Source organism: Sceloporus occidentalis, unplaced genomic scaffold (genome assembly GCF_023333645.1).
Source record: "Sceloporus occidentalis isolate IW3139 unplaced genomic scaffold, rSceOcc1.0.p SCAF_14, whole genome shotgun sequence".
In the NCBI taxonomy this organism is placed as follows: domain Eukaryota; kingdom Metazoa; phylum Chordata; class Lepidosauria; order Squamata; family Phrynosomatidae; genus Sceloporus; species Sceloporus occidentalis.
In genome coordinates, this window is record NW_028316994.1 from 9849576 (window position 1) to 9876868 (window position 27293).

The window sequence follows — 27293 nt, forward strand, 5'->3', positions numbered from 1 at the left end:
ATGAAGAACAGACAAACTTGGAGAAGCTACAGAACGTTACTTTTGCTTACAGGGAAGGGCAAGATCCTGTGCTCTCCTCTGTTCTCCCCGCTCCTGAATTAATGGAGTGCAAACTACTTTTACACTTTCAACTCAGGAGATTACCACATGGGGCTTTTAAACCACAATTAAAGTTGGAAAATAGCACCTTTGGTGATACTTATGGCACAACGTCACTTCAAAGCTGTAGCTACCGTGTCTGCAAAGCAGGGTTAGGGCATCCCTTTTCATTGACAGGGGATGTCCATCAATAAGGCCCCAATTGCACTGCAATGGCATTAGTCCTCTGGTGAAATAAGTTCCTCCTGCAGCAGTTCTGGCATTGGGCAGTCAGATAGTGACAAGCTCTTCCTCTCCCCCATTCCCCCCTTTGCTATTTGCAAACATTTTTTAAACTTTATTTAATCTTGGTTTTACTAAATTGCATTGCCATCATTGATAAATTGTGTTACAAATAACACAGAGAGAAACCAACAACAAGGAAAGGCATGCTGGGTAGGGCATAGGGCAGGGTTAAACAAGAGTCTGGAAGAGAACAGAAGGGCCTGTTGATGCCAGAAACAGCCCCAATTGCACTTTTGCAGGGACATGCGATAAGGAAAGCTCCCAAAATGGTACGTTTACTTTTACTAACACAATTGAGACGAAAACAGGGATTGTGTGCTAATGTCCTGAGTTTGCAACAATAGATGTAAGCCAAGGAGAAAGGGGGAAGGTGAGAGGAGGAGAGAGAAACTGGGACATTTTAAAGGCAGCTGGAAAGTGGGATGACAACGGATTAATTAGAAAAATGGCTGCTGAAGAACATTGGAGGGCTAGAAAAACAGCATCAAGAGAGCTGAAGGCAGGGAAGTTTGGTAAAAACCAAACTGATAAGATGGGAAGATGTCTGATTTTATTAGAAAGCCACACATGAACTTTATCAGGGATAAATTTTAAGTTACCACCTTCACCACAATAACACATTGACTTCTGTAAAGAAATCCAGTTGGTTCCATTTTAAATTCTCCCCCTCCCCATATTGCAAACGCATTCAGATGACAATCACCTAGCTTATCAGATAATGTTTCCATTGTTTCATCGAATAAATCATTAAATCAGTTCACACCTTAGAAAGAAAATTATCTTTCCCCTTTTTTAAAATATGAATTCTGTTCTTTCACTCTGCTTGCATACTAAACATTAATAATAATAATAAATGTATTTATAGCCCACCTCTCCCAAAAGGATCGAGGTGGGTTACAATAAAAACATAAACAATATGTATCATACCTAACATAATTAAAACTTACTCAATCTCCTTACTCCCTCTATTATAAAACTAAAGATTCATATATTAATTTTGCTTACATTTGTATTCCTTACCCATTTAGCACATCATCTATTTGTTCTTTATTTATCTGTCCTGAAATAGACAATTTCTTCTTACAATATTTAAAGACTGCTTCCCAATCTTTTCCCCATTTCTCAATTGATTTTTCTCTAATTAACACTGTTAATCTATCTAACTGTAACATATCCAATGTTTTCATAAGCCATACATCAGTTGTTGGGAGTTCAGAAGCTTTCCATTTTTGTGTGATAGTAATTCTTGCAGCTATTATTAAATATAATATACATTTTAGATGCTTTCTTTCTTCTTTACCATCCACTATATTGAGAAGACAGAATCCAGGCTCTAGCTTAATTTTAGTTTCAAAAATTATCTGTAATTACTTATGAATCTCTACCCAAAACTATTTTGGAGTGTATTGGATGGTCCCATGTTTCAGGCCCATTTTACCATACATTATTTAACTGTTTCCATCTCTGTTTCTCTTTTCAATAACAGTTTATATATCTTAGATATGGTAGCTTTCTTATTTGTCCACAAAATCTCATCAAGCTCAGTTTTAACATTTGTAATACCTTCTATCTTTATTCATTCTTTAAGTTGCCTAAGAAAAAACCATTGACATTTTACATTATCTTTTTCCAATTCTTCTTCTGTTTTTATCCTTGGCTTTCTTTCCTCCCAAATTAAAAGGTCTTGATATTTTAACCAGCCTTTTCTTCTTGCCGTGTTTTTCTTCATCGGTGCCTCGTGTGAAGATACCCATACTAGCAATTCTCCATAAATTTTGTTTTTACATTTGTTACAAACTCTTAGTAATGATTGTCAAATTATATCATTAAATTCTTTGTTAATCTCTAACTTATTGTACCACAGATATCCATGCCACCCGTATCTCAAATTAAATCCCTCCAAAGTAAGTAATTTATCATCAGTCAAATAAATCCAATTCATAAACCACTCAATACAGCATGAATAATAATAAATCTTTAAATCTGGTATGCCTAATCCACCTCTTTCTCTAACATCTCTCATTATTTTTCAGCGAATCTTTGGCTTTTTTTCTAGCCCAACTGTATTGGAATCGAAGTTTAGTTTAATTCAGAGATGGCTTTGTATGTTTGTTGTCTATCTTAGTTTAGGCTTGTGCTAAGGAAAAATAACAGTTTATAAAAAGCTGTAATGAAAACCTAGCCCTTTTTCATTGTCAAATATAAACAAATAAGAAGGCTGTTTTCTGCACTGTTAAAAATTCGTAAGAAACATGCTACATAATAGGGGAATCATTAAAAGATTAAAGAGCAGTCCTAAAAATAATTAGCACACAAGCGGTTTGAAGAAAGAAAGGAGTTCTCTTGTTACAGATAATTCATTGCTCTCAGACAAAGGGCACCTGGATCTGGTTTGGTTTGAGGCATGGGACCTTTATCCGCAGGTGAATTCCAGTTGTCCTGGAAACAGGTGAGGGCTTCTAGTCATCATAATAATGAATTAATCCAAATCTTTACAGCCCACATCCTTTCCCCAGAGGCCTTTTCAAACACTTGCATGCTTTTCAGGTTCTGGTAACAACAGGATGGCATCCAAGATGCTAGAAATGGCTCTTGCAGTTCATTCAACATAGGTACGTGTATCTGGTTAGGGACCAGCTTAGACTAGAGCCAAGGGACTAAGAGAAGAGAAAAGGATGTAACGTTTCTGGGTTTCATTCCCAGTTCCAGGAGGAGGTTCATCTGTACCGACTCCACCTTTGGAATGAGTTATGTGTTCCCTTAATTTACTTTCTATTTCTAGCTATCTCACACACACACTATTGTTTCTTTGTGCTGCTTCTCCAAGAACATCAATAAAGGAGAAGAGAATTGATTCAGCTTAAAATTCTACTCACGCAGAGAACACTTTCTCCAGGAAACATAGTATTCTGTTTCCATTTGTGTGTTAGATGACTTTTGTCAAAACATTAAAAATTAATGACCATGTAAAAATCTTCAAGGATACCACTTCCTCCACATAGGGTGGGCAGATTGACAGATCTTTTCTTCATTGTAAAGAGTGCTAATCCAAAATCAAAACAGTGCTTTAATTTCTATGCAGATCCTGCTTTAAAATTTAATCACGTCTTCAGTTAATTATACCATTCGTTGTTTGTCATTATCTCTCTGCGGTAAATGAACAGTAAAAGAAAGTGGTGCATAATTTGATTGTGCAGATTCAGAAGTCAAAGTGGAAAGTGATAAGAGGTAAGAGAGAGGACATAAAGGAAAGACAAGGAAGAAGGAAGGAAAGTCAATGGAAAGGAATGACATAGGCAGGTCTGTAGGTGGGAATCAGAAAGCTAAGAAGAATATAGCATGGATTGGGCAGGATGAATGTGATATGAGCTTGCCTGGGTTTTAAGATCTGCAGGAGAGGCCATTCCTTGAGTCCCACCACCTTCAGAGGTATGTTTGATGGGGACACAAAAGAAAGTCTTCTTGGTGGCAGCTTCTAGATTATGGAGTGCCCTTCCCCAGGGAGATTACACTAACACCCTTGCAATTGAGAGCCAGCCTTTGGGCATTGGATTAGGACTCTTCAGTTTTGTTGTTGTGTGCCTTCAAGTCGTTTCTGATTTATGGCAACCTTATCAAGGGGTTTTCTTTGCAAGATTTGTTCAGATGAGTTTTACCATTGCCTTCCCAAGGCTGAGAGCATCTGACTTGACCTGGGTTCAAATACCTGCTCAGTCATAGAAATCCATTGAGCGATCTTGGGCATATCCATCACTGGAAGCTGAGTGGAACTCTATTGATGAGAATTCCTGAGGCCAGCTTTTAATATGAGACCAAATGTTAATGTGCTAGTGGCTGGTGATGCTAGAAAGTGGTAAGGCATTGAATATAATATCTAACGTCATATGTTGTGATTAATTAATTATTTTTGTTGTTAATTGTAACCACACATACCACCTGGCCATTTCTACTGGAGCTATAGTTGAGTAGAGTGGAAAAGAAGGCGGATCATCTCAAATCTTATGCACTATCAAAAGCAAAAGATGGATATTGTAAAGATTCTGGTATAGCAATAATTTGAGGGCAGTGAATGTATTTCCTCCTTACTTCCATTGCTGCAAACTGAGGTCTAAGTGTAAAAGTAATTTGCTCTCAGTTAACTCACCATGGAAAGAGGAGAGGAGGGGGAAAATCCTGGCCTTCCATGTAGGATCAGGCAAAGGCAAATGACTGCAGCCGCTCATAGCCTGCTTGTTTTCGCTCATTCATAACTTTGGCCACCTTTACTACATGTTGATGTTGCTTGGCCACCTGATCCCTGGTTTTCATCTATGAAATGTTTGAAGGAGCAAGTCTTAGATCCAGAGCCCCATGGACCAAAGCCTAGCAGGTCCTCTAAGGAAGCTTTCAGATGGCAGTTTAACTGCAAAATAAACATGTCCTGAATTGATGCTTTTGTTCATAACTCGTTCCCAAATAAAACTTTTCCCCCTTCCTAATTTCATTTCAGACACCTCCTGCAGCTTTCCTCCTGATAATGTTATGACAGAGACACTTTTGGACCCCAGCATCCCTGGTATCTGGAAGTATACCACATACAAAAGACAACCATCCAATTCATCCTTTTGATTAGCAAAACTGTCTCTGGTTCCCACCGCAGTATGGATGCTGCTTCTTTGCAGCCAGAACAGTGTTCCCCTGAACGGCACTCATCCATGAATGTAGAAGCCACGAATCTGCCTGGGAATCTCCCAAAAGATATGGACAAGAGACTTAAAAAAGGCCCAGTAAAAGAGAACCAAGATCAGAATGGTGACCATAATCCCCTGGGATTTTCAGACAAGTCGGTGGCTGAGGTTCATCATGAAAACCAACACCCAGATGCCCCTGAAATTGATCCGTACTATCATCAAATCAACTGGCCACAAGCAGTAGTAGAAAAGTGGGCAACTGACAAACTGAACAGGGAGAAGAGTCTTGATTCAGACTCAGCAGCTTTTATGAGCAATGCAGCTGCTGCTATGGATCTGGGGTAGTCAGAGGAAAGGCATGAGGGTTCGCATAGCTCCTGCCTTCCACCCCTGTATAACTGTAGAATAACAGCAAAGAATACCTCAAATACCAGGCAACAGATGGAGGAAAATAGGTAATAAGGTGGAATCAGGAGCTGTGGAAACAGTCTTTCCATTTGGTCAGTTGAAAACCCTGTTTGTACATTCTTAAATTTCAAAACATTCACCAGAAATGCTATGCTTCCATTCTAAAAAAAATCTGTCTACAAATGTGAAGACAAGTCTTGCTTTCTCTTGTGGAACCACCTGAATGAGAATAGGGATTCTCAGGAACCTAGCTAGGTTTTCTCCAGTCACCAAACTGCAAAATCTCAGGAATAGAGGCAACAGGCAGAAAGCACAGTGTCCCAATGCACAGAGGAACAAACATAAATACAGTGCCTACGCAAGACTTTTAAAGGCTTTTTTATTTGACATTATAAGTGTCTACAGACCTGCTGGAAAAAATTAGACCCTTGAGGACAGAATTGAGCTGAGAAGAATCCTCCTTTACAGGGAATCCTTTTCAGGATTCCCAGCACTGAAGCTTGGGACGTCAGAGCTCCATTGAGAAAGTCAGGGTAGTGTCTGCCATCTTCGTTCGGTAGTCTTCATTGAACCTCTCATTCTGAGCTACTGTGAAATGGTTCTTCCAGTCACCAACTGTCCCTGTAGGGCAAACACACACAGTCCCTCAAATGTAGTCAGACGGATATAAACAGCCACTCTACTCTTGAAAAGCCCACTGTAGGTGAGAAAAACATTTTATTTTCTCTCTATTCCCAGCACTTTGATTAAGAAGTAGTAATTCCACAAAGGAAAAATGTGCAAGCATCTGCCTCAGAAGATGCTGGGTAGTTATCTTTTTAAAGCTACAGAGAAAGGGCCACTAACGTCCAAAACAGAAACAATCCAGTTTGGGACTGCTTTAGGTGCCCTGGCTCAGTGCTAGGGAATCCTGAGAATTGTAGTTTATTGTGGCACTACAGCTCTCTGACAGGGAAGGTTAAACGTCTCACAAAACTACAGTTTCCAGAATTCCCAGGTACTGAGCCAGGAAGGTTAAAACAGTCTGAAACCGGGTTATTTCTGTTTTGGACCTAAGTCTTCATCACTTACTTGGAATGAAAAGAAATCGCTGTCATGGTGCAGGTTACATAACATTATATATACTGTATTAGTTACATAGAAGAGGCACTAAGGGGCTGTACAAACAAACTTCATGCCGCGGCCCTGATCCAGTCTTTCCAGGGTGCAAAAAGGAGCCAGAAAAGGCAGCTCTTTTTTGCGCCCTGGTAAAGGCGCCACAGCCGAGTTGCCACGGCTATATGGCACTCCTTCAGTGCTGCGTGATATAGACACAGCGCTAGAGGAGTGGCGCGCAGTGTCATGACACCCTAGAAGGTGGAGGCAGGACATGCGTCATCTGGACACAACGCCCCGACTCCACCTCCAGGATGGCCTTTCAGGCCGGTCTGAACTGGGTCTAAGAAATCTTGTTACTGAATTAGAAAGATGCATAATGAGACACCAGCAGAAAGAGTGTCTCAATGAACACCTGCACTCCCTAGTCGGTGTCCTGAGGCACAAGTGTATCTGTCACTTCGTTGACTCCCCTGCATAGTAACTTAATAGCAGCCCTTTACTGGATACAGAGGTTACAGAACTGCCCGATTTTTAATTCCCATAGACATAAGTCCACTTATGAAGACTAAGTCCACAACAAGACAGCAGCCAACATTTACTACTTAAAGACTATTTCCTTCAGGGGACATGACTGGCGGTGGGAGAGTCCTACCTTTCCGCATGAATGGAGAAATGGACTGGTCCATGATCGAGAGGGGCACTCCAGCCCGGTTGGCCATGGGGTTGTCCTTCATGACTTCAAATGAGGTCTGGTGAATAATCTTATCCAGTGTCACCTCATCTAGTTGCTTCCCTATAAACTGCATCACTTTCTGGATTTCACGTTTTGGATTCTGTGCAGAGAGAAACAGTCTGGCAATAGCAATTGGTGGTTGAATCGGGAGAGAGCCCAGGCAGAAGAGCCCTGGGAACAAATCTTATGACCTTTTAGAAGGATACAGCAGACAAATTGGCTTAGACTTTTTAAAAAAACATAATTTTGTAAAAGAGCTTGTGAGGACAACTCTCACCAAAACCTGAACGAAGAACTGATTCTGGAGCATTATACAATCAAATAACCAGCCTCTGTAGTTTTTGTTTTCTGTCATGAGTTTATTGCCATGATTTGGTGTTTCCTTTTTTTGCCAAAAGGCAATTGGAGCATGAGCACAGTTGGTAATTTTACATAATATCTTTTTTAAATCTTTGTTTTTATTGTCAAGATGTATTTGAAGTTAAAACAAATAAAGAATTCTTATGTTTCACTTTAACATGTTGTATGTGTTGCAGTAAAATTACAGATTGCATATATACAAGATGTCGTCAAAATAACTTTTCATAGTATTTTACTCAAACATTTTGGCTTCCTGAAGTCTCTCTGTCTCATGTAGACTTGGGTCTTTATTCTAATCCACTTCTATTCATAGTTTTTTGTGGGTTTTTCGGGCTATGTGGCCATGTTCTAGTAGAGTTTCTTTCTGACGTTTTGCCAGCATCTGTGACTGGCATCCATACATTGGAAAGACTCCACTTCTATTCCTTCTGTCTGTTTATACATGTTTAGCTTCAGTATACAAATACTGCTTTTTAAATTCCTTGAGATACCAAATAAATTATATTTTGATGATTTTCCATTTAACACATGCATCAACTTATCCATCTCTATAACATCTAACATTTTTATTAGCGAAACATCTAGTTTGGGGGGTGGGTAGGGTCTTTTCCAGTAATTTTTGGGAACAACCTCTCCTTCTCAAGACTTACCTATTTGATTATTGCTTTACTTAAGAGTCAAGGAGATGCTACTCATCTCAAACCTTTTCCCTTCCATCTTTCGGAAATGAATTTAGATAGATGATCAGAGAGTCTCCACTAGTTCTTTCTAGATTGATCTACCTTTTTGATATCTTCATAGAAGAGGTAGAGCACATGGTGGGTATCTTTTGCCTTCCACCAGCCTTTCACATGGTCGTACCATGGGCCCCATCCAACTGGAAGAAACAGAAAAGCACAATGGGGTGTTGGGTGCACAGTGAAAAGTCCCTACAAGAAGGCAATCCACACTCAAAAGGGGAAAAGGCTGTTCAAAATGTTAGGAAAAACTATGGTTGCTACACGCTTGTACACTCTTCTGCACAAATACTGAAAAACAACCCTCTGTTCCCCCCAATAGTCACACTTGCTGGGGGATTCTGAGAATTGTAGTCCACAAAAGGAACTTTTCGGAGCTTGGCTAAAATGACAGGCCAAGGCTGAATTCAGTTTCAGAAAAGTTCTCACAGAGTGATTCCTTTGGTGAGCAAAGATTGGGAACAAAAATACCCACAGATTTTAGCATACAGCTCTTGCTTCCAGTACCTAAGCTTTAGGAGAGTTGTCTCAACCTTCTACAATGGGAGGAAAAAGAAACAATATCTGGGAGATGAGCAACTGATGTCACGGTGAAGGGACATGGCCATATGGAGAACCCCACAGGACAAGGTTCAGCCCAAGGATCTGAGATGTCTCGCCATTGCTTTCGGTCATTATTTTAGGTCTTGTTGCTTCAGGTCGAACTTCATTACAACTAACAATAGCATTTAACAGCCATGACAGTCATAAGTAATACACAGTCAGTGTGATAAAATTGTTAAAAGTGTCAGGCTGAGATCTAGGTACAAATGTTAATGGAGTCAAGAAGCTTGTAAGGCTGTTCTGTATGAAGAACCATTGCCCTGAATTCTTTGAGGAAAAGTGGAATAAAATGTATTAAATCAGGGTCCACAACTGTGGCCATATTAGTACCCTCAAGATCTTGAAGGGCCACACTTTCCACCATAACTCCCAGTTATTTAAATATAAAAATAAATGTTTTGGCCCTCAAATACCCTAAAGGAGGTGGGGGCATTTTTGGCATGTTTTAAGGCCTTCCCCCTGTGCAAGAGAGGCCATTTTTACCAAACCATGTTCTGTTACAGACTGCCAAAATAAAGCTGCTTCGGGTCTCTTTGGAGGTATGCTATTTAAATGATGCATAGGTCCTAAGAGTCCGGAGGTCACGCCAAAGCTACACTCCATTCCTAAGCACTGGAGTGCAGCTTTGGTGCAGCTTCCGGATTCTTAGGGTGCATGCGTCATTTAAACAGCATACCTCCAAAGAGACCCAAAGCAGCTTTATTTTGGCAGTCTGTAACAGGCTCATATATGATTTTTTGTACCACTTCTTCTAGGTCACATCTTTTTTTGGGGAAAAAGGCATCTCCTGGGTCTAGGTTGGCTGCAAGGTGGCAAAATTTGGTGAAAAGGTCCTCTCCCACTTTCTAAAGGGGAATTGCTGGCATTTTGCAACAAAAAATTAAAAAGAAAACCACTTTTTTGGAAATGTCTTTTGATTTTTCTTAATCCTTGGGGCTACAAAAATAGCCCTGTGGCCACCAGTGGCCCAAGCCCTTTGCCCATCCTTAAATTAAACAAATAAACGAGGCAAATAAAATATTGGGACATCATATGTCATTTTGCATGTTTCCTTGAAAAAGAGTTCCACAAAGTGAAATAAGGATGCATAGGTGTTTTCCCTCACCTTTGCCTGCCATGAAAGCCTCAAAATATTCATCCCATGTTCCAGGATCAGGGACCACTTTGCTCATCCTTTGAAAGTGGAAATAGGACACCATGCAGTCCTTGGCATTCCTGGCCACATAAAGGAACTAATGGTATAGACAAAGTAAAGAAACATTTATTTAATTGTCAAATAATCTTAATTTTCCATTGGGAAGCTCAGAGCTGTATATTAGATCTCCATACTATACACTGCTGTAACTTTAGCAAAGTAATGGCATTGTGGGTCCTCAGACATCCAGGATCAAACGAAGGTAACAGGAAGCTGAGATGCAGCACATACAGACAATTGTTGTTTATTTGTATAGCGCTGTATGATTTACACAGTGCTTTACATAATCCTACAAAGAAGACAAAAATAAAATAAGTCCTGCCAGTGGCTTACAGATTATTTTAAATATTTATATATTTATTGCAATTGCAATTAATTTTATCTAACTGGGACACAACATCCACTCTGACAATACAGTGTATGTGGTACAACAAATTATATATGGCTGACCCGTTTACGCATGTGTAACAAAGAATCACACACAAAGTCAAAAATTAAAGAACAAAGCCAAAAGTTACTGGATAAAATTGCTCTCTCTCTCTCTCTCAATCATCTATTTGATTTATACTCCTTCTTTCTCCCAAAGTAAGCTTCTAAAGCAGTAAATAAATACCTCACAAAACTATAAACCCCATATTCATACCAAAATCCACCAAACAGTAATACCTTTATGGGCCAACTGAAATGTACAATATACTTGTTGCAAGCTTTCGAAGCTCCACTGGCTTCTTCATCAGTGAAGGTGCTACAGATCAACAAGAGCAAAACAATAAGATATGTTAGTCAGATGCCTGCATTTTGTTGTTCCTGTCCTTAGTTAAGATGATATGGGGGGGACATGTCTTGCAGGTTGGCCCTCTCCTCATATGCCCTCACCATATCATCTTAACTAAGGGCAGAAACAATAAAATGCAGGCATCTGACTAACATATTCTATTATTTTTCTCAGGTTTGGTTTGTAACATCTTGCCTGATGAAGAAGCCAGTGGAGCTTCAAAAGCTTGCAACAAGTATATTGTGCATTTCGGTTGACTAACAAAAGTATCATTGTTTGGTGTTTTTTGTTTGAGTTTGCTGAATGACCAACACAGCTACCTCTGCATATTTTATAAATCCCACAGTTCTGTAAGGAGGAACCATGGCAGTTACAGTGGAAACATAGTCCTATAACTGTATAATGGATAACTAGTCAGGAATGTCACAGAAACCTGAAAGTGAAAATGGGAAGCGGTTGCTCCATCTTGTGGCCTAAATGTAGTTTACAAGCCAAGTATTGAAGGTTGGCTATATCCACCGTTTGAAAATATTTTTAAAATATGTACTTCCAAAAAGCAAACCATGTTTCATATAAGGGGCACCCATTTTACTATGATATTGTATATAGTGGGACTTGAGCATCCATGGATATTGGTACCCATGAGGGGTCCTGGAACCAAAACCCAATGGATACCAAGGGCTCACATGTTACTGAACCTCACATCTAGTTTGTCCCTAACTACCCAAAAATGTTTGAGGATCAGTAAAATGCAGGCTGTGTTTTCAAAGTACACAGTGTGAAAGTGTTACTGTGAGCATTATCAAATTAGCATCAAATTGTTAAAAGAAAAATGATTATTTGACATTAATTACTAAAAGGGAAAAAATTACTTAAAATTGCCATTCCTCACTAAATTACCCGAACAACAAAAAAAAGGTAGCAATTAACCAAAAATAACATCATGGGCAAATAATGATTACAAATAACCAGATTTTAACATTGTCAAACATGTTGATGAAACAAGAAGAACAATAAAAAAGATAAGTGTAAAAAGGTAAAACCAAACTTACTTTAAACAAGTTGTTTCCAAGCTTTGCTAAACACAGAACCTCATTTCCCACCACTTACCTTACAGTTTTGTTCCCAAAAGGAATGAGGGAGTAGCTGCACAGGCAGATGAGTCTTTAGAGTCCGTGGAGAAGGCATTGCTTCTGCTTGATCCACCCCTGTTTAAAGAAGTGAGGTACTAAGGCCAAGAAGGAGATGGCAGATCATTTCTCGTCTTGAAGGCAAAACACTGTGAAAATTTATTTTTTAAAAATACCAAGTTCTTTCCAACAAGTTGTAAGTGTTCAAATTTTGCAATGCTAATAAAGATCCTCTAATAGAAATCATTAGCCTTTCTCCTCCATTTGCTATGCAACCATCCTCAAGGTTCCTTGAGATGTGCCAATGTGGGATGGGGAGAAGAAATCAAGGCAAGTATGTCCAGAAAATAGTGGACTCTCCTTCTTTTTTAAATAGAGGATGGATTGCTATCTGTCAGGGATGCTGTGACATCCAGGCTATTTCAAGGACTGTGTTTTCCTAAATGAGGCTGTCTGGGCTCCAAGATCTTTGGCGAAGGCCTTTCTTTTCAGCCCATAATCTTCACATCACAGGCATGTCATATATGAGAGGGCCTTCTCCCGAGCTTTTAGAACTCCTTCCTTAAGAGACTAGGATGGCTCCCTCCTTGCTTTCTTTCCATTAAAAAGTTTTCTGTTATGATAGAAGTTTACGATCTCACTGCTAAGGCTTTTAATAGCGTGTCGTTTGCCTTTTCAGTAGCATTGTTTTAAATACTTTATAAACTCTATAGATAGTTGACTTGCATGTTAACATTAATTTCCCATATCTTTCTACTTACGTCTTTGCATCTGGTTTTTATCTGGTTTTTTTTAGTTTTTGTAAACTGACTTGAGTCTCAGTTTTGGGGCCAAGGTAGAAATATAAACTATTATTATTATTTATATTTCTATTCTTATTACTACTACTACAGAACTGCTTGGGAAACAGACTATAACATCTTTGGGATTCCTTCAACACTACACTTCTATGGCCCCATTCCAACTCACCTATTTGCAAAATGGGTCTAATCTGCACTAGAGAAATAAAGCAGTTTAATACCACTTTAACTGCCATGGCTACATGCTATGTAATTCTGGGAAGTTCTGTAAGATATTTAGCCTTCTCTACCAGAGAGCTCCGATGCCACAACAAACTACAAATCCTAAAATTCGATAGCATTAAGCCATGGCAGTTAAAGTGATGTCAAACTGCATTATTTCTACAGTGCGGATGCAGCCTTGTCCCTAAGTTTGCCAAACTTGAGCATGGCTGTTAACAGCAAATTCTCTTGGAGGGCTCCTATTCAGAGGGTTAGCATAAACAAAAGCCGCCTTGAAGACACATAACAACAACCACAATAACCTGAGGGCTGAGGTGGCCGTGCCCATTCAATGAATGGGTGTCGGCGATGCAGGGGAGCTCGCTGGCATTTCTCCACATCACCTTCCTGTTGGATCATGTCAACGATCTCTTGGATCCATGTTGTACCTTGGCAGGGTGAGAAAAGAGGGAGAGAATTCAGTCTAGACACAGTGCTGTGCATATTCTACAGTGATCTCAGTTGCGCACAAGATCAGGTACTTTCCGTAACCTGAATACAATACAATACACGCATTTTATCAATAGATGGTGTATTTGCTATGCTATATGTTTCTTCTGCTGGTCATAACAAGGCGAAAGGATGTGCACAGGTCTTTAGATCCCTCTTGAGATTTTGAGAAGCATAGTACAAACAGTTCCAATTTGCCTTTCAAATTTGCAAAGGCTAGAAATTTGACTTTTGAAAAGATGAGCCCACAGAATCTCCTTCCTATCTATTTATTCATTAATGACATTTCTATCCTGTCCTTTTTCTAATACATGGCTCTCATATCATCCAACTGCCCTGATTGGGCAGATATAGTCCTGATAAATCCTTTGTTGTCCCACTTTTTAAGCTGCTTTTAAAATGTCCCAGTTTTTCTCTCCTCTTCTCACTTTTCCTCTTTTCCTCAGTTTACTTCAGTTGCTACAAACTGAGTTCAAAGTGTAAAAGTAGTTTGCACTCCATTGACTCAATAGGCGAGGAGAGGAGAAAAGCGGGCAGAGCCCCTTCCCAGTAGGCTCAGGCAAAAGCAATCCGCTGCAGCTTCTTCTAGCTTGTGTCTTCTTTTACATTAATAACTTCTGCCGTCTCGAGCACATTCTGATGTTGCTTGGCACCACATGCCTCCATTTTCATCAGTAAAATTGGGGGGTTATTCATTTTGTAGGGGAGTGGGGTTCAGAGGGAGTCTATGGAGTTTTGCATGGAGCTTGCAACCTGCACTTTTCTACTGGAATCATCTGTCAGAAGTCAATATATATAACCCTGGCAAAAATCATCCTGAATTATTTCTACACTCAGTAGCACTTGAAAAGGTTCCTTTTTTTGAATTACAACTCCTGGTATCTTCCAATCAGAATGGTCACTGGCCCTGCTGGATGGAGGATTTTGAGAGTTGCAATCCAGAAAGGAACCTTTTCCAAGCTTTGCATCCTCTGCAGCTGTTTGACAGCAATGGTGCTCTCACAGACTAGATGCTGCTTTGTCCCCAACTTCCTTACCTGCTTTGGGGTAAGTGCAAATGAGAAGATCATCTGGCTTTGCTTGGAAGCTCTGGATCCGGGCCCATTCATTGCAGGTGCTTTTGGCCAGAGGGATGCCATCTATTTCCCCTAACTGAGGGCGTTCCTTTGGCTTAAGATCTTCCCCTTGTTCCCCCGACATTCTTTACAACCTGTTTGATGATACAAAAGAAGAGGCAAAAAGTCATGGCTCGATGAGTGGAAAAGCAAATCTGTGTTATTAGTTTTAGCCTTGAGAGAGCAAGTCATAGGAGTTTATCACATGAAGGAGATTGGGAGTTTATCGTGTGACTATCCCAGAAAAATAACGTAATTACATGAAATGATTTCACACGGCGTTGCACAAAACCCGCCATTAAAGTGGCCACAAAGAAGCATTAACGTGCATCTTTTTACTTTTGGGATTTCAGTGACAATGCATTTCCGATATAACTTTATTTGCGCAATTACTCGCCATTTTTGCTTTATTTCTGGGATGCTTTAAATGCACTTTAATCTCTCTTTAATGCCAAAATTAGCCCCAGTGTGATAAACTCCATACTTTGAGAAAACTCACTGTACTTGGTGGAACTTGTATGTTCTGTGCCTTCAAGTCAGTTCCAATTTATGGTGACCCTAAGGCAAACCTATCATGGGGCTTTTTTGGCAAAATTTGGTCATGACGAAATCTGAATCCAGCTCACTGTGAACAACATGGGAATACACTGAAATTATTTTTTCTCCAGTTCTCTCTCACTCACTCTTTTGCACACAGAGACAGTTAGAGAGGTGTGACTCCAACCTTGTTTAGGCACATTCTGCAAATTCCAAAAAGTCAGCAAAGGGGAAGGTCTAAGAAGAACCCTAACATTCCTTGCTCATGTGAACAATGAGTGTTCATTCAGAATAACACCCTCTTCACTACCCTCAGAAATCCCCAATTGCATAGACATCCTGGAAAATTATTTCTACCTTTTGTCCTCGGTATGTTGATGCTAAGTTTCAGTGACTTCCGGACTTCCTCCTGTCCCAGTGAGAAAAAAGAATTGTTGTGCAATTGGTTATTAGGCTAAAAAGCCTGGAAGGTTCCTCCCCAGAGGAAGTGGATCAAAGGTTTCTTTCCTGCAAAGCTCTAGTGAAACTCTTGTTTTTTTCTTTTTTAAATGCTGTGGCTTTAAATGCCGAAGATGACCTTGTGACAAAGCAGATTCCACTCTTCAAAACTACCCCCCCAGCCCCCCCAGTTTCTTAAAATCTGTGCCTTAGTTAGATCACTTGTGAGCAGGAGAATATAACCAGTGTTCTTGGAACTGCAAAGATTTACATAGCATGAGTAAAGCAGGGTGTGCCAAGCACATTTTATCTTCAGATAGCGGTGTGAAAGAAGGAATGCTGACTGGCTTTAAGAGCTGCAATGAGATGAAAATTTAGCTCAGACGGGAGACTAATGAGAATTGAAGGAAGAAAAAGAGATTACATAGGAAAGTGTTTTATTCCAGATCAGTGTTTTATCTAACTCACTACTTACAGTTACAAACAAAAACCCATCAGTGATACCTTTATTGACCAACCGAAATGCACAAAATTATACTTTTAATCAGTACTTACAGTGTTATTTTGTGGGTTTTTCAAGCTATGTGGCCATGTTCTAGAAGGTGCCAGCCACAGATGCTGGTGAAACATCAGGAATAAACTCTTCTAGAACATGGCCATATAGCCTGAAAAACCCACAAAAAACTATGGATGCCAGCCATGAAAGCCTTTGACTTTACAGTACCTACAGTGTTGGCCATGCAGCAAAATACAACAAAATCCACAAAATAGCAATATTTTATTGACCAACCCAAATGCACAAAATATATCAAACATTTCTTCTCCTGCATGATTTTTAATTTTTTACCTGAAGAAGTCAGTGAAACTTCGAAAGCATGCATGGTTCGATGTGCATTTGGTTGGCCAGAAAAGGTACATTTGGGTTTTTGTTATATTTCACTGACTCCTAGTGGATCTCCAGAATTTCAGACATGGAACTTTTCCAGATCTGCCTGCAAATTAAAGGATTCAGCTGGAACCCTTTTCTATATGAATGATCATGTCCTTGTGCTTAACAACTAAGCTACCACTCTTTATCTAGGTCTTCAGGTATCTTCTGTTAACAATGAGAGTCAAACTAGACACTAAGGAGAATGTGCATTAACTTTTTCTCACTTACCACAATAGAATTTCCTCAAAAATATGTGCAGCAGCCGTCAGACCTTCAATTTAAGTCCATGTTTACCTTTCAATGACCAACCAGAAAAGCAGACAAAATTGGAAAGTGAGACTCAAGAGTCAAGCCTTCTGGAATCTCTGGAAATAGTGTTCCGGTCAGGTATGGTCTCGACAGCTAATCCCAATCTCTTGTACCTAATTTGATCGACAGCCTTGTGGTCCAATTACGTTTCTCTGTATATATGGGAGTTCTTGCATGCTTTTATATCCAGTTCCAAAGTCCACAAATTTGACTTGTTTAATTAGAGACATGGTAATGAATGGTATCAACACAGCCTCTGTAGACTTTTTAATTTTTATATTTGCACATACCAAAGTTCCTTGGCAAACTCATCTAGATCACAAATTGGCTTCAGTTCTGGAAAGCTTTTGCATCTATGAATCAAAACTACCCATAATATATTATTATACTCATTTGGGAACTGAAGAGACACACCCAGTTCTCAGAGATAACTGAAAGGATCTAGTGTAGGCATAAGCAGTTTTGTTCTTGATAGTTCTCTGCCTCATGTTCTCCAACCCACTCAAGACAAAATGTATCACAGCATATATATCTAGTATTTCCCCAGGAGATGTTTGCATGTCCACAGAGAAACACATTGAACAACCATTTTTATGTTTTTGTTCTAATTAAAATAGGAGTAACTATTTGAAATAAGACTGTTAATTTGCTTTTTGAGTGGCCATTACATTATGCAGTAAATTATACAAACAGATTGTATATTTGTCTTTTTTGTTTTAAAAATGTTACAAATATAAGACTGATTGTTTTAGAAATGCTACAAACATCGAAATAACACATGAAAAAGATAGCAAAATTGTACATGCGCCACTATTCACACAGTTTAGAAATAAATCACAATTCAGAAATTACAATGTCTATTTTGATTTTCTTGAAACTGTCACAGGGATTTTTTTAAAAAGTTATAAATACTAATGCTATGAAAGGAGCAAGAGAATATTCCAAATATTATGAGTGTGTGTCACTGTAAGCAACTTTAAACAATGGATTGTAGTAGAATGTAAGGAAAAAAGGAGAATCTGCAGCAGAAGAAGGAATCATAGGACTTTATTGCATCGCCTCTGGTGCCCAATTTACCTCTTCCAAATTGGGCTCAAATTTGGAAGTTACACTGATTTTAGAGCAAGGATTTCCCCCTCAGAACAGTTTCCTGTTCCCTCCAGTGTTGAATTTGGGCCCCATAAGTCGCTTCGGTGGCTATTTTTTCCAAATTGGAAGCCCCGTCCACGGGGAAGAAGAATGGAATATTGTCTGGAAGCTAACTGCATTTTCCCCATCTTTTCAGAATAGCCTGCTCTCAAATAAGAATTCCCATTCAGTTGCCAGGCAGCTAGGTGGACCTAACATTGGTCTGGGAGGAAAATGAGGCCCTGACTGGAAAGGTTGGGTAGGAACAGAAGAGATAGAGGCTCTTAGGTTGGCAGAGCTAGCATGTGGAAGAACCAAGGTCTGCAAGGCCAGTGGACACCTATGAGAATCACTTTCTCCTGATCTTTCTGAAGACTCTGAAGATCAAGTGTGTCTCAGGAAAAGGATATAGTGGGCCTGGAGATGAGAGCATTTGGAGCAGATCTTGGGCTTCATCACTAAAGGTGTGGAGCCTGGGAAAGCGTCTGGGGAGTTTGTGGTTTGGGTCTCATGTTAAGAGATCAATCTTCAGGTTACTGAAGTGTGCCAGTAACTGGTGATAGTTACATCGAGGCTCCATTCCTCTGGGTCTAGAGTGTGGTACATTAAGAAAAAGACCTCTCTACTCAGAGACATGTATGTGTTGGGCTGAGATGGATAGGACATTTTTCTCTGCCCAGGAGAGGAGCTTAATAATAATAATTATTATTATAATTATTATTATTATTATTATTAATGAGCTTTTTTGTGTAGGAAGAGGGAATGGGATCCTCCCTATCTAATCAGGTATGATTTTGCAGTCCCGTTGTCTGTTCAGACTAGAACATGTTTTCCTTGAAGTCCTTCTGGAATTAAAGACATGCTAGCCTGATGGTGTGGAGTTCTAGCCAACTGATACTGTGAGTCTCTTCTGTTGGGGCCCAGACTGGGATGAGAGGCCCTGGAACTGGGCTCTCCAACCCAGTGGTGATAACTACTCATGGAGGGTATGGTAGAGGAACTCCTAGAGAAAGGCTGTGCCTGTTTATCCACCATTGGAAAGGAAATCTGATCTCCTGGGCTAGAGGAAACTTGATCTGCAGGTGTTTTGTTATGAATGTCTATCAAGGTCTGAAGAGCCACTGCAGATAACAGTGAAACCTTGCTCAAGTGTGAATATCGAAAACAGTTAGACCCAGTATGTGTACCTGTGACATTAGGTCTGTTATTTTGGCTCCTGCCAAGGGGAGAACTTTCTTCTTGATTTTTGTTATTTTGTCAAGAGACGGACTCTTTCTGATATTTACTGAGAGACCTGTGTAACAAGGAGAAGGGCATGAGAGAGACTGAAGAGGGTTGCCCCGGAAAGGGAGAGGCGACGGTGCTGCAAAGGAGAGAAGGGAAGACCCTGGGAGGCAGGCCCTACAAGGGAGGGTCTGCAGGGACATAGCCAGGGGGGGTCCTTGGGGTCTGCCTCCCTTCCATTAGAAAAGTGAATGGTGTGTGTTGCTGCGCTGCTGCACCCAAACCCCATTATGATGGTGGCACTTAGTCTGGACCCCCCCCCCCCTTCCTAAAATCCTGGCTACGTACCTAGGGGCTGGCAGATAAAAGGGAAAAGGGAGAGGCGCTCGAGGAAGAGGGCATGAGTGGAAGAGAAGGCGGTGAGGCGGTCGTGTGTAGGGGAAAAGGTCAGCGTTTGGGCAAGCCGGCGGGCTTAGCCAAGAGAGAAGGACTTTGCTGGCCAGAGTGGGAAGATTCAGAAGCCGTGAGACGCTCGGGAGAGGAGGGTTTCCTGGCAGAGTTTGCCCATCCCCACTCTCCAACCCCAAGCTCTTCTGAGAGAGGTTTGAGGCTGGGTTATTGTTCAAGGGGAGCGTTCCGTTGGGACCTTCAGGGGTGTTACTGGCTGTGAGGGACAACCTTTCTATCGTGGCAGGCACTTGGCATTTTTGTTATCCCACCGCTGCCACCAAAACAGGTTGTAGAGATTGAGTTCTGTCATGTCCTTAGTTCAGAAAACACCAGATTCAGAATAAATCAGCAAGCTTTATTCAGAAACTGAAGAAACACACAGCATGATATTGTTATTAGGACTAAAACACTTTTGATTATACAGTATAATAAAAGCACAGAATCATTCAAACATTTGTGTGAGCTTGTGCCTTATTCACACATACATCAAAACAATCCAAGTTCCCAGGCTTACTTGTTTCCACTAGCCCTGTTCTAGCCCTCCTCATGGGACTGAGCTTGACACTTCTAGCAACATCTCTACTCCCCAGACATCTGCTTGTTAGTGCATTCCTTTCCTATATAGTGGGAACAGTGTAATACAACCCATCATCCTGCACTTCCAAACTACAAAGCTTAAGCAAAGTACATGCCAGGACTGCAGGTTCTGACAAGATCTCATTTTGTAGCATGCTTTTTGACTGCAAAGTAAGGACGTTATCAGACAAGGGAAATTGGAAGTATAATCCAGTAGCAATCTGAACGCAATCATGGGGTTTAATGTTATTGCGTGAGAGATGATCACATGCAAATTCGGGCAATGGCATGCTATTTTCAGGCAATGGGAAGCCAGTTCGAACCCAATTCTCATTCATGTAAATTTGCTAAACTAGCGAATTCACGTAAATGCATTATGGCCCCACTTTCTTTTTATTCAAAATTAAGAGAAGTTCCTCACTTGTGATAACGTCCTAAGAAACAATAGCATTGGAATAGAAATCATGAACACAGCTTTCCAGTTTTATTTCTTAATATTTTCCTGGTTCCATAGGCCAATTGACCACCACAAAAATGCTCTAAATAAGAATTTCCTTCAGCCTCCCAGAGATCTAAATTCCACAGAGACACACATCTGGCAACAAAGGGGAAGGAGCCTCATCCCGATTTAGTCAAGGATGCATACTTGGCAGGCAGTTACACTATTTCAGTAAACGGGAATGGGCATTTGGGTTGCTGACTGCTACTGGTAATTGGGAGTAGCACATTATCAGTTCTTCATCTTCCAAAGGATCCTTTACTAATTTACTAATCCAGTCTTGCCATAATGGGCAGAATAATTTCATACATGGCATTCTGGTTACAACATTTACAACATCAGGTTTTTATAAGGATATTACGTACAAGAGAGAAATGAAAGTCAGTCTTTGAAACAAATGCTCTTTAATATAAAATAATTTGTTCAAGCGATGGATGTATACTTGATATTATGAGATTCCATCAAGGTTTGCAGAGCCTGTTCTCCCAGTCTTCTGGCAAATCTGTTTATTTAGTGATTATTCAGAAGAATTATATTTACTTCATATTGTAAGATTCCTTCAAGGCTTGGAAAGCCTGTTCTTTGGTTATTGTCTTCCAGTCCTCTGGTAGATCTGCTGGTTTAGACCTATATTCTCTGGCAAAGTCATGATTCAATTCTTTAAAAATAAACTTCCAGTAATCTGAAGCATTAATACTGGGATCTGGTTGAATGTGCCAATCTGGATAATACACACGATAATCTTTGTATGGATGAAGCTGATGGTCTTTTTCTGGACAGTAGAACTCCTTGTTTGAAGCCACATCAGTGGAACACATGTTATAGTAAAGTGTTTCGATTTTATGAAGTCTCCATCCTCCCAGTCCTTGAGGCCGATGGACTGCTGCAAAATGCTCCTTGTGGGCACCACCCCCAGCTTCACAGGCAACTTTGCAGAAGGGACACTGCTTCCCACAGCCAAACACTTGCTTGAAGATCTCATCCTGGGGCTTCACAGATAATCTTGAAAGCTTGGATGCTATATCCAGAAAATCCAGTTTGGAGAGTATCTGTTTTTGCAAATCAAGGAGAAAATTCTCAACATAAGCAGAAAATTGGCCAGGATCAAATGCACTACTAAACTCTAAACCTACTAGATTACTCTTAGATATGGCCAAGTCCTTTTGCAGTTCCAGACAAAAATGGTCCACAAATTCAGATAAAGTTGTAATGTCTTTATTTTTCAGGATGTTCAGAGTGTTCTTAATTTTTCCTAGTATTAATGACATAATGTTTTCCTCCAAGTTCTTCAAATTTTCTTTTTTTATATAGCGATCCATCATTCGTTTCCAAATCCAGTTCTTGACAAACTCTTCATAGTTTCTAATGTATTTCAAATATTGGTCAAATTTCCACTCATCCAGCAGCTCCTTTAAGATTGTAAACTGAAAGAAATTCCGACTAGAACATTCAATGGAATGCTCACTGTTACGAAATGTATCTACTATTTCGATCCCAAGTCTTTGGTTGATGTGATCTTCTAAGGCAGGATGGAGACACCTGTCACAAAAGTCTTTAGCTCTGATTTGCTGAGCATCTTTTTCCTGATAAAGATCTTTGAACATGGAAAAATAATGAGATTTCAGTTTCTCCAAGCATCTCTGGGGATCATTTTCCTTAATGAAATCTTTATGCATCTGCTGGAATTTGTGAGCTGCTTCTCCTAAAATGTGAAGCTTCAGGTCTACTTCAAAGGTAGGCATTGTAACAATTTTTTGATTCTCTTGAAGCTTCTGACTGATCAGAGAGAGAAGTTCTCCACAGTACGTTGAAACATAATCTCTTCTAGAATTGACCTTTTCATCAATATATGAAATGCACTTGTATATCAATACAATAGAGAGTTCTTTTATATCCAGCAAAAACCTTTCTGAATGAGGAACTCCACTTTTCTGCCATATTGATTTTATATGCTCATCATTTATGTCTAAAAATTTTAGTCTATATTTTACCAAACCCCCCTTTTCACTTAATTTTTCTGTGACTAGCTTTCTTTGAGATTCCACATGCTTTCTCAGATAACATTCAACATCTGCATAAATATCACATTCTTCTAGATGAACAGGAGGTAGTTCTGACAATGTTTCTTTCCACATTTGCTCAAACTCCCTTTTCAGTTCCTGTTCTTCTACAACATGCTCTTTCTTTCTGCATTCTTCAAGAAGCTGGTCAACTTTCCTTTCAATTGTTTTCCTGTATCCAGTTTGAAGGGACTCTATCTTATGCTGTCCCTTTTTAATGTCAATGACATCATTTAATTTCTTTAAAAAAGAACTTTCAAGTTCATTCTTCAGACTATTGGCATTCCTGACAAAATCTTCTTTGTACCTTTCCACTAGATGAAGGTTTGCTGCTCCACTTTCAAAATATTGGTCCAGATTCTTCAAAATCTTCTCTTCCTCAGTTGATAGCTTCTGCTGAAGCTCACATTTCAGCCTGGATAGATCAATGTGAGGAAAAACATTCTGTATTTTATTTTCCTGTTCAGATACCCAGAGATGCATTTCTTTGCGAAAACTCCAGTTCCATTCAGAATATTTTACAGAAAGATTATTATAGGCTTCAGCTATGAGGCTGTTGCGGAAGCTGAAGATGAAGTTTTCATGTTTCACAGCATTCCATAAACTCTTCAACCATTCAATAAAGGCTGGGATATCCTTGCATGACTCTTTATGTGAGCGGTTCCTTATGAATTCAGTTAGGTGCTGCTTCAACTCAAACACCTTTTCACTGTACCCCACATTAACTGGAGCCATTGGTGGGACTCCATGCCACAAACCTGGGATGTACCAATTATTCATCTCTGGGTCATAGTCCAAAATATGTGAAAATTTGGTATTTCTGTCAACTTTTTCCATTTTGGCTGCTGCCTGAGTCATTTCATTGAGCTGTTCTAAAAGGCGTTTCCTGTCCCTCATGTTCTGGTCATGGGCAGAAACATCACTGACATTCTGGTGAACAAACTGGCAGTTGGGTTTTTGACCAATCTCCTTCATCCTGAGGAAAGCATGGGTTACAATCTGCAGGATGTCTTTCATTTCAGTGGCATTCTCCATGGCCATGTTCACTATGGTGATGTCGCTCAGCCCAACCACAAGAGTGGCCAATTCATTGTCATGCTGATAGCTCTCTTCTAATTCAGCAAGTTCTGGGGCTTTCAAGCCTTCTGTGTCTATCACCAGAAGGAAGTCACAGCCAAGCTCTTGACCCATGTCTTCTCTGACTTTAAGGAGCGTCATAAAGGCACCTCTTGTGCATCGACCACTGCTAACAGGAAACTGCAGCCCAAACATGGTGTTAAGCAAAGTAGATTTCCCAGTGCTTTGTACACCCAGCACAGTTACCACTATCATTTTGGACTGACTTTTTAGTTTCTTATTGAGTTCAGTCAGAGTATGTGTTACCCATTGCAAGGGAATATTGGAAGCATCTCCATCAATCAGCTCTAAAGGAAACCCTTCCAGCATCAAATCAGCTGCAATGTTTGGGAAATGGAGAAATTTCCTCTTACGTTTTGCCATCTTTCCTTCTTTAACCATTGAATATTCTGCTTCATAAAACTGCCCTAACTCACGTATGAAATGTTCAACTCCCAAGGAAGAGGAGACTATCTGTCGATCTATCTGTACAATTGTCTGGCCATCATTTTTTAAAGTCTTGCATTTCTCTTTGTAGGCATCCCGTAACCTCAAAAGATTCTCCCTAGCAACAGAATCCAAGTTGAATCTCATCCATTTCAAAAAGTAGTGTTTTTCTTGTGAATTCAAACATATTAAGCAATCAGTGAAATTCTTTAAAGCAATGGTGAGCTCACATTTGTGTTGTTGTTCACGTAGTTTCAATAATCTGCCTTTCAGTTCAGATCTGTATTTTTCAGAAGGCTTGGCCCCTTGTTTTTCCATTCTGCACAGCTCTTTCTCCACTACTGCCAGATTTTTCCAGACATCACCTTGGAGTTTCAACATTACATTCTTGTAATCTGCAACATCTTTTATTTTTTGTGTGATTTGTTCAGCACATTGTAGAGCATTCTGACAATCTTGGGAGTCCTCATCCACACAGATGCTGAGCTCACGGGCCACATCAGCCATGTTTTGGACACTGAGGTTTTTGTGAGAAGAGCAGATGATTCTTCTGACAGTAGATCGTAGCTTTCTCACAAAGTCTGCTTTATTGGTTGTGGCAGCTTTGGGCAATATATGTGAACTCTTAAGCTTAAGCATTGGAGCCAATTTATTTAATAAAGCCGAAGTTTCCCTGGGATTTCTACCATCATGTTCGATTATGAAATAATACTGAGTGGATGATTCTTCCAATAATGACAACAAGTTATACTCTCTCTCACTTATGTGTTCAGCAAATATAAACAGAGCAGTAGAAACCTCTGACAGAAAACTAAACTGCACCCAGTTTGACTCAACATCTCCACGTAAATTTGTAACTGCAACTGGATCTGAGAAGAGATCAGAGTTTTCTTGGCCTCCTGGAAAATACCAGGCGATGTCTACCAACCCATCAGCAATTTTTCGAGGGATGTTCCCACCTTCCATGTCTCTGTGTATGAAGAAATCATGGTACTGTTCAGAGGGGCTGAGAAAATCATTGAGGAGCTTGGACTTGGAGCAAGTGGAGCTGCCTAGCCTCACAAAGGAAATTATTGGCATGGAGATGAGCACCAGGTTCTCTTCCCTAAAGCCTCTGCTTCCAGCCAGGGAATGGGGCCTCCATCTCTTCACAATGTCTCTCATGGCCCAAAGCATCAGGGTACACTTGGGAGTCTCTAACGCTGGCAGAAGCAAAGGCAGGGCAAACTGGCACAGGGACATTTTGGAGAAGATCTCTTGTTGAAGGAAACTATCTGAACAAAGCAAAAGAGCACAAAGGACATCAACGGGGTTCATGGACTGCTTTGTATCCATCTCAGTAATTATGAAAATGCTATCATCAATGCTGTTTTCATTTTCCATTCCTCTTGGGCATTCTCTGTCAGCTGTCCCATGCTCAAGGCTTGTGTTTCGGGCAGTCACATTTAATGCCAGGACCTTTCTCAGAAAATGCCAAGGTAGGTCTTCCAGGTTATGAGGAGTGCATTGTTTTAAACTTCCAGAATTAATTTCAAGGGTTTCTTGTAGTGTGAGCTTCTTGCTTCTTTGCCTGAACAATTTTAGGTCAGAGAGAATGTTCTCAAGTGCTTTACTTCTCTCTGCAGAAAGATTTAAAATGTGTGTTATTATTTTCATTACTACTGAGCTTCTCTATTCAGTACCACAACTGCCTATATCATCTCCTCCCCTTTCCCATTACCTATGGTTTTGCACCTTTCTAAACTTCTCAAGCAGTTAACCATGGCCCTCTCCAGACAGGCCATTTTGTACGTACTCCGTATGTACTAGGGTTGCCTGGGGCATCTCTTTTAAATGCCTGCAACCCTAGTACATACAGAGTACATACAAAATGGTGGCGTGTTCAAGACCAGCAAAAGGGCTCAAGCTCAACTCAGGCTTGCATGCTTCCAAGGTCGCTAAAATGAGTAAGTTAAGAAACGTCTTTATATCAGACTTTTTATCCTGTTTTTCATATTGCTAACTCTGACTGGCAGAGGCTATCAGGCCTCTGAGGCCTTTCACATGCTACCTGATCATAGCTGGGGCATCTGTGAGGCACACAAAACTATACAACTCCTGTAAGATATCTCATTCGACAGCTGAAACTTCAGACTAATTGGGCCAACTTATCTGCTGTCATTTACAGCAAGAGCAAAGCTGACAATGGCCTGAGGTAATGTGAGGTTCTCCCTTGCTTTTCATGCTTGGCAAAGATGGAACAGAAGATCTATTTAAAACTCATCTGCTAAATCTGCCTTGATGTCTTGTCCCCCTCCCACCCCCATCCTTTTTTGCTCCTTGAAACAATTTAGAGGGAGGAGAGACCTAGAAATAGGGCAGAATCCTCTTTTTGCAGTAATGATTTTGTCTTCTCTGTTTTTGTTGATTCCCCCCCCCAGATGTTAAATGGGAAGCTGAAGAGGCCTAGTAGCAGAGTGCCCAGGTACCTAAGGCCTGGTAGGTAAAGGTAAAGGTAATCCCTTGACATGAATGCCTAGTCATAACCAATTGCAGGGTTTGGTGCTCATCTCCATTACTAAGCTGAAGAGCCAGCGTTGTCTGAAGATGATTCCAGCAGGCACATGGCCAGTATGACTGCACCAAACACTGTTACCTTCCCACAGAAGTGGTACCTATTTATCTATTTGCATTTGTATATTTTCAAACCGCTAGGTTGCCGGAAGCTGGGACTAGTGACGGGAGCTCACTCCATTCTGCAGTGCTTGGGCCTTGAACTGCCAACCTGTCATGGCCAGCCAAGAGCAGGTCTCAAAGGATGAGGAGGAGGATGGGGTTCCTCCAGTGCAAGAGGTAATTGAGGCTACACCAGGTGTTAAT

The 27293-nt window shown here is 40.3% G+C and overlaps 1 protein-coding gene across 3 annotated transcripts; it reads right to left on the bottom strand.

Moving 5' to 3' along the window:
* Positions 1–5824: 5824 nt before the first annotated feature.
* On the bottom strand, positions 5825–16981 carry LOC149303851 (sulfotransferase 1C2-like). 3 transcript variants are annotated; one of them, XM_089480989.1, is made up of 9 exons: positions 16854–16981; positions 15614–15665; positions 14642–14814; positions 13418–13543; positions 12074–12171; positions 10099–10225; positions 8436–8530; positions 7213–7393; positions 5825–6083 (listed from the first exon to the last, which is right to left on the bottom strand). In XM_089480989.1, exons 3-9 carry the CDS (start codon positions 14802–14804, stop codon positions 5971–5973), a joined length of 903 nt encoding a protein of 300 aa, XP_089337115.1. In that variant the 5' UTR covers positions 14805–14814; positions 15614–15665; positions 16854–16981; the 3' UTR covers positions 5825–5970. The 3 variants fall into 3 exon arrangements, with proteins under 3 accessions (XP_089337115.1, XP_089337116.1, XP_089337117.1); XM_089480990.1 differs by having other exon boundaries at positions 16920–16938; XM_089480991.1 differs by lacking the exon at positions 15614–15665.
* Between the last annotated feature and the right edge of the window lie 10312 nt (positions 16982–27293).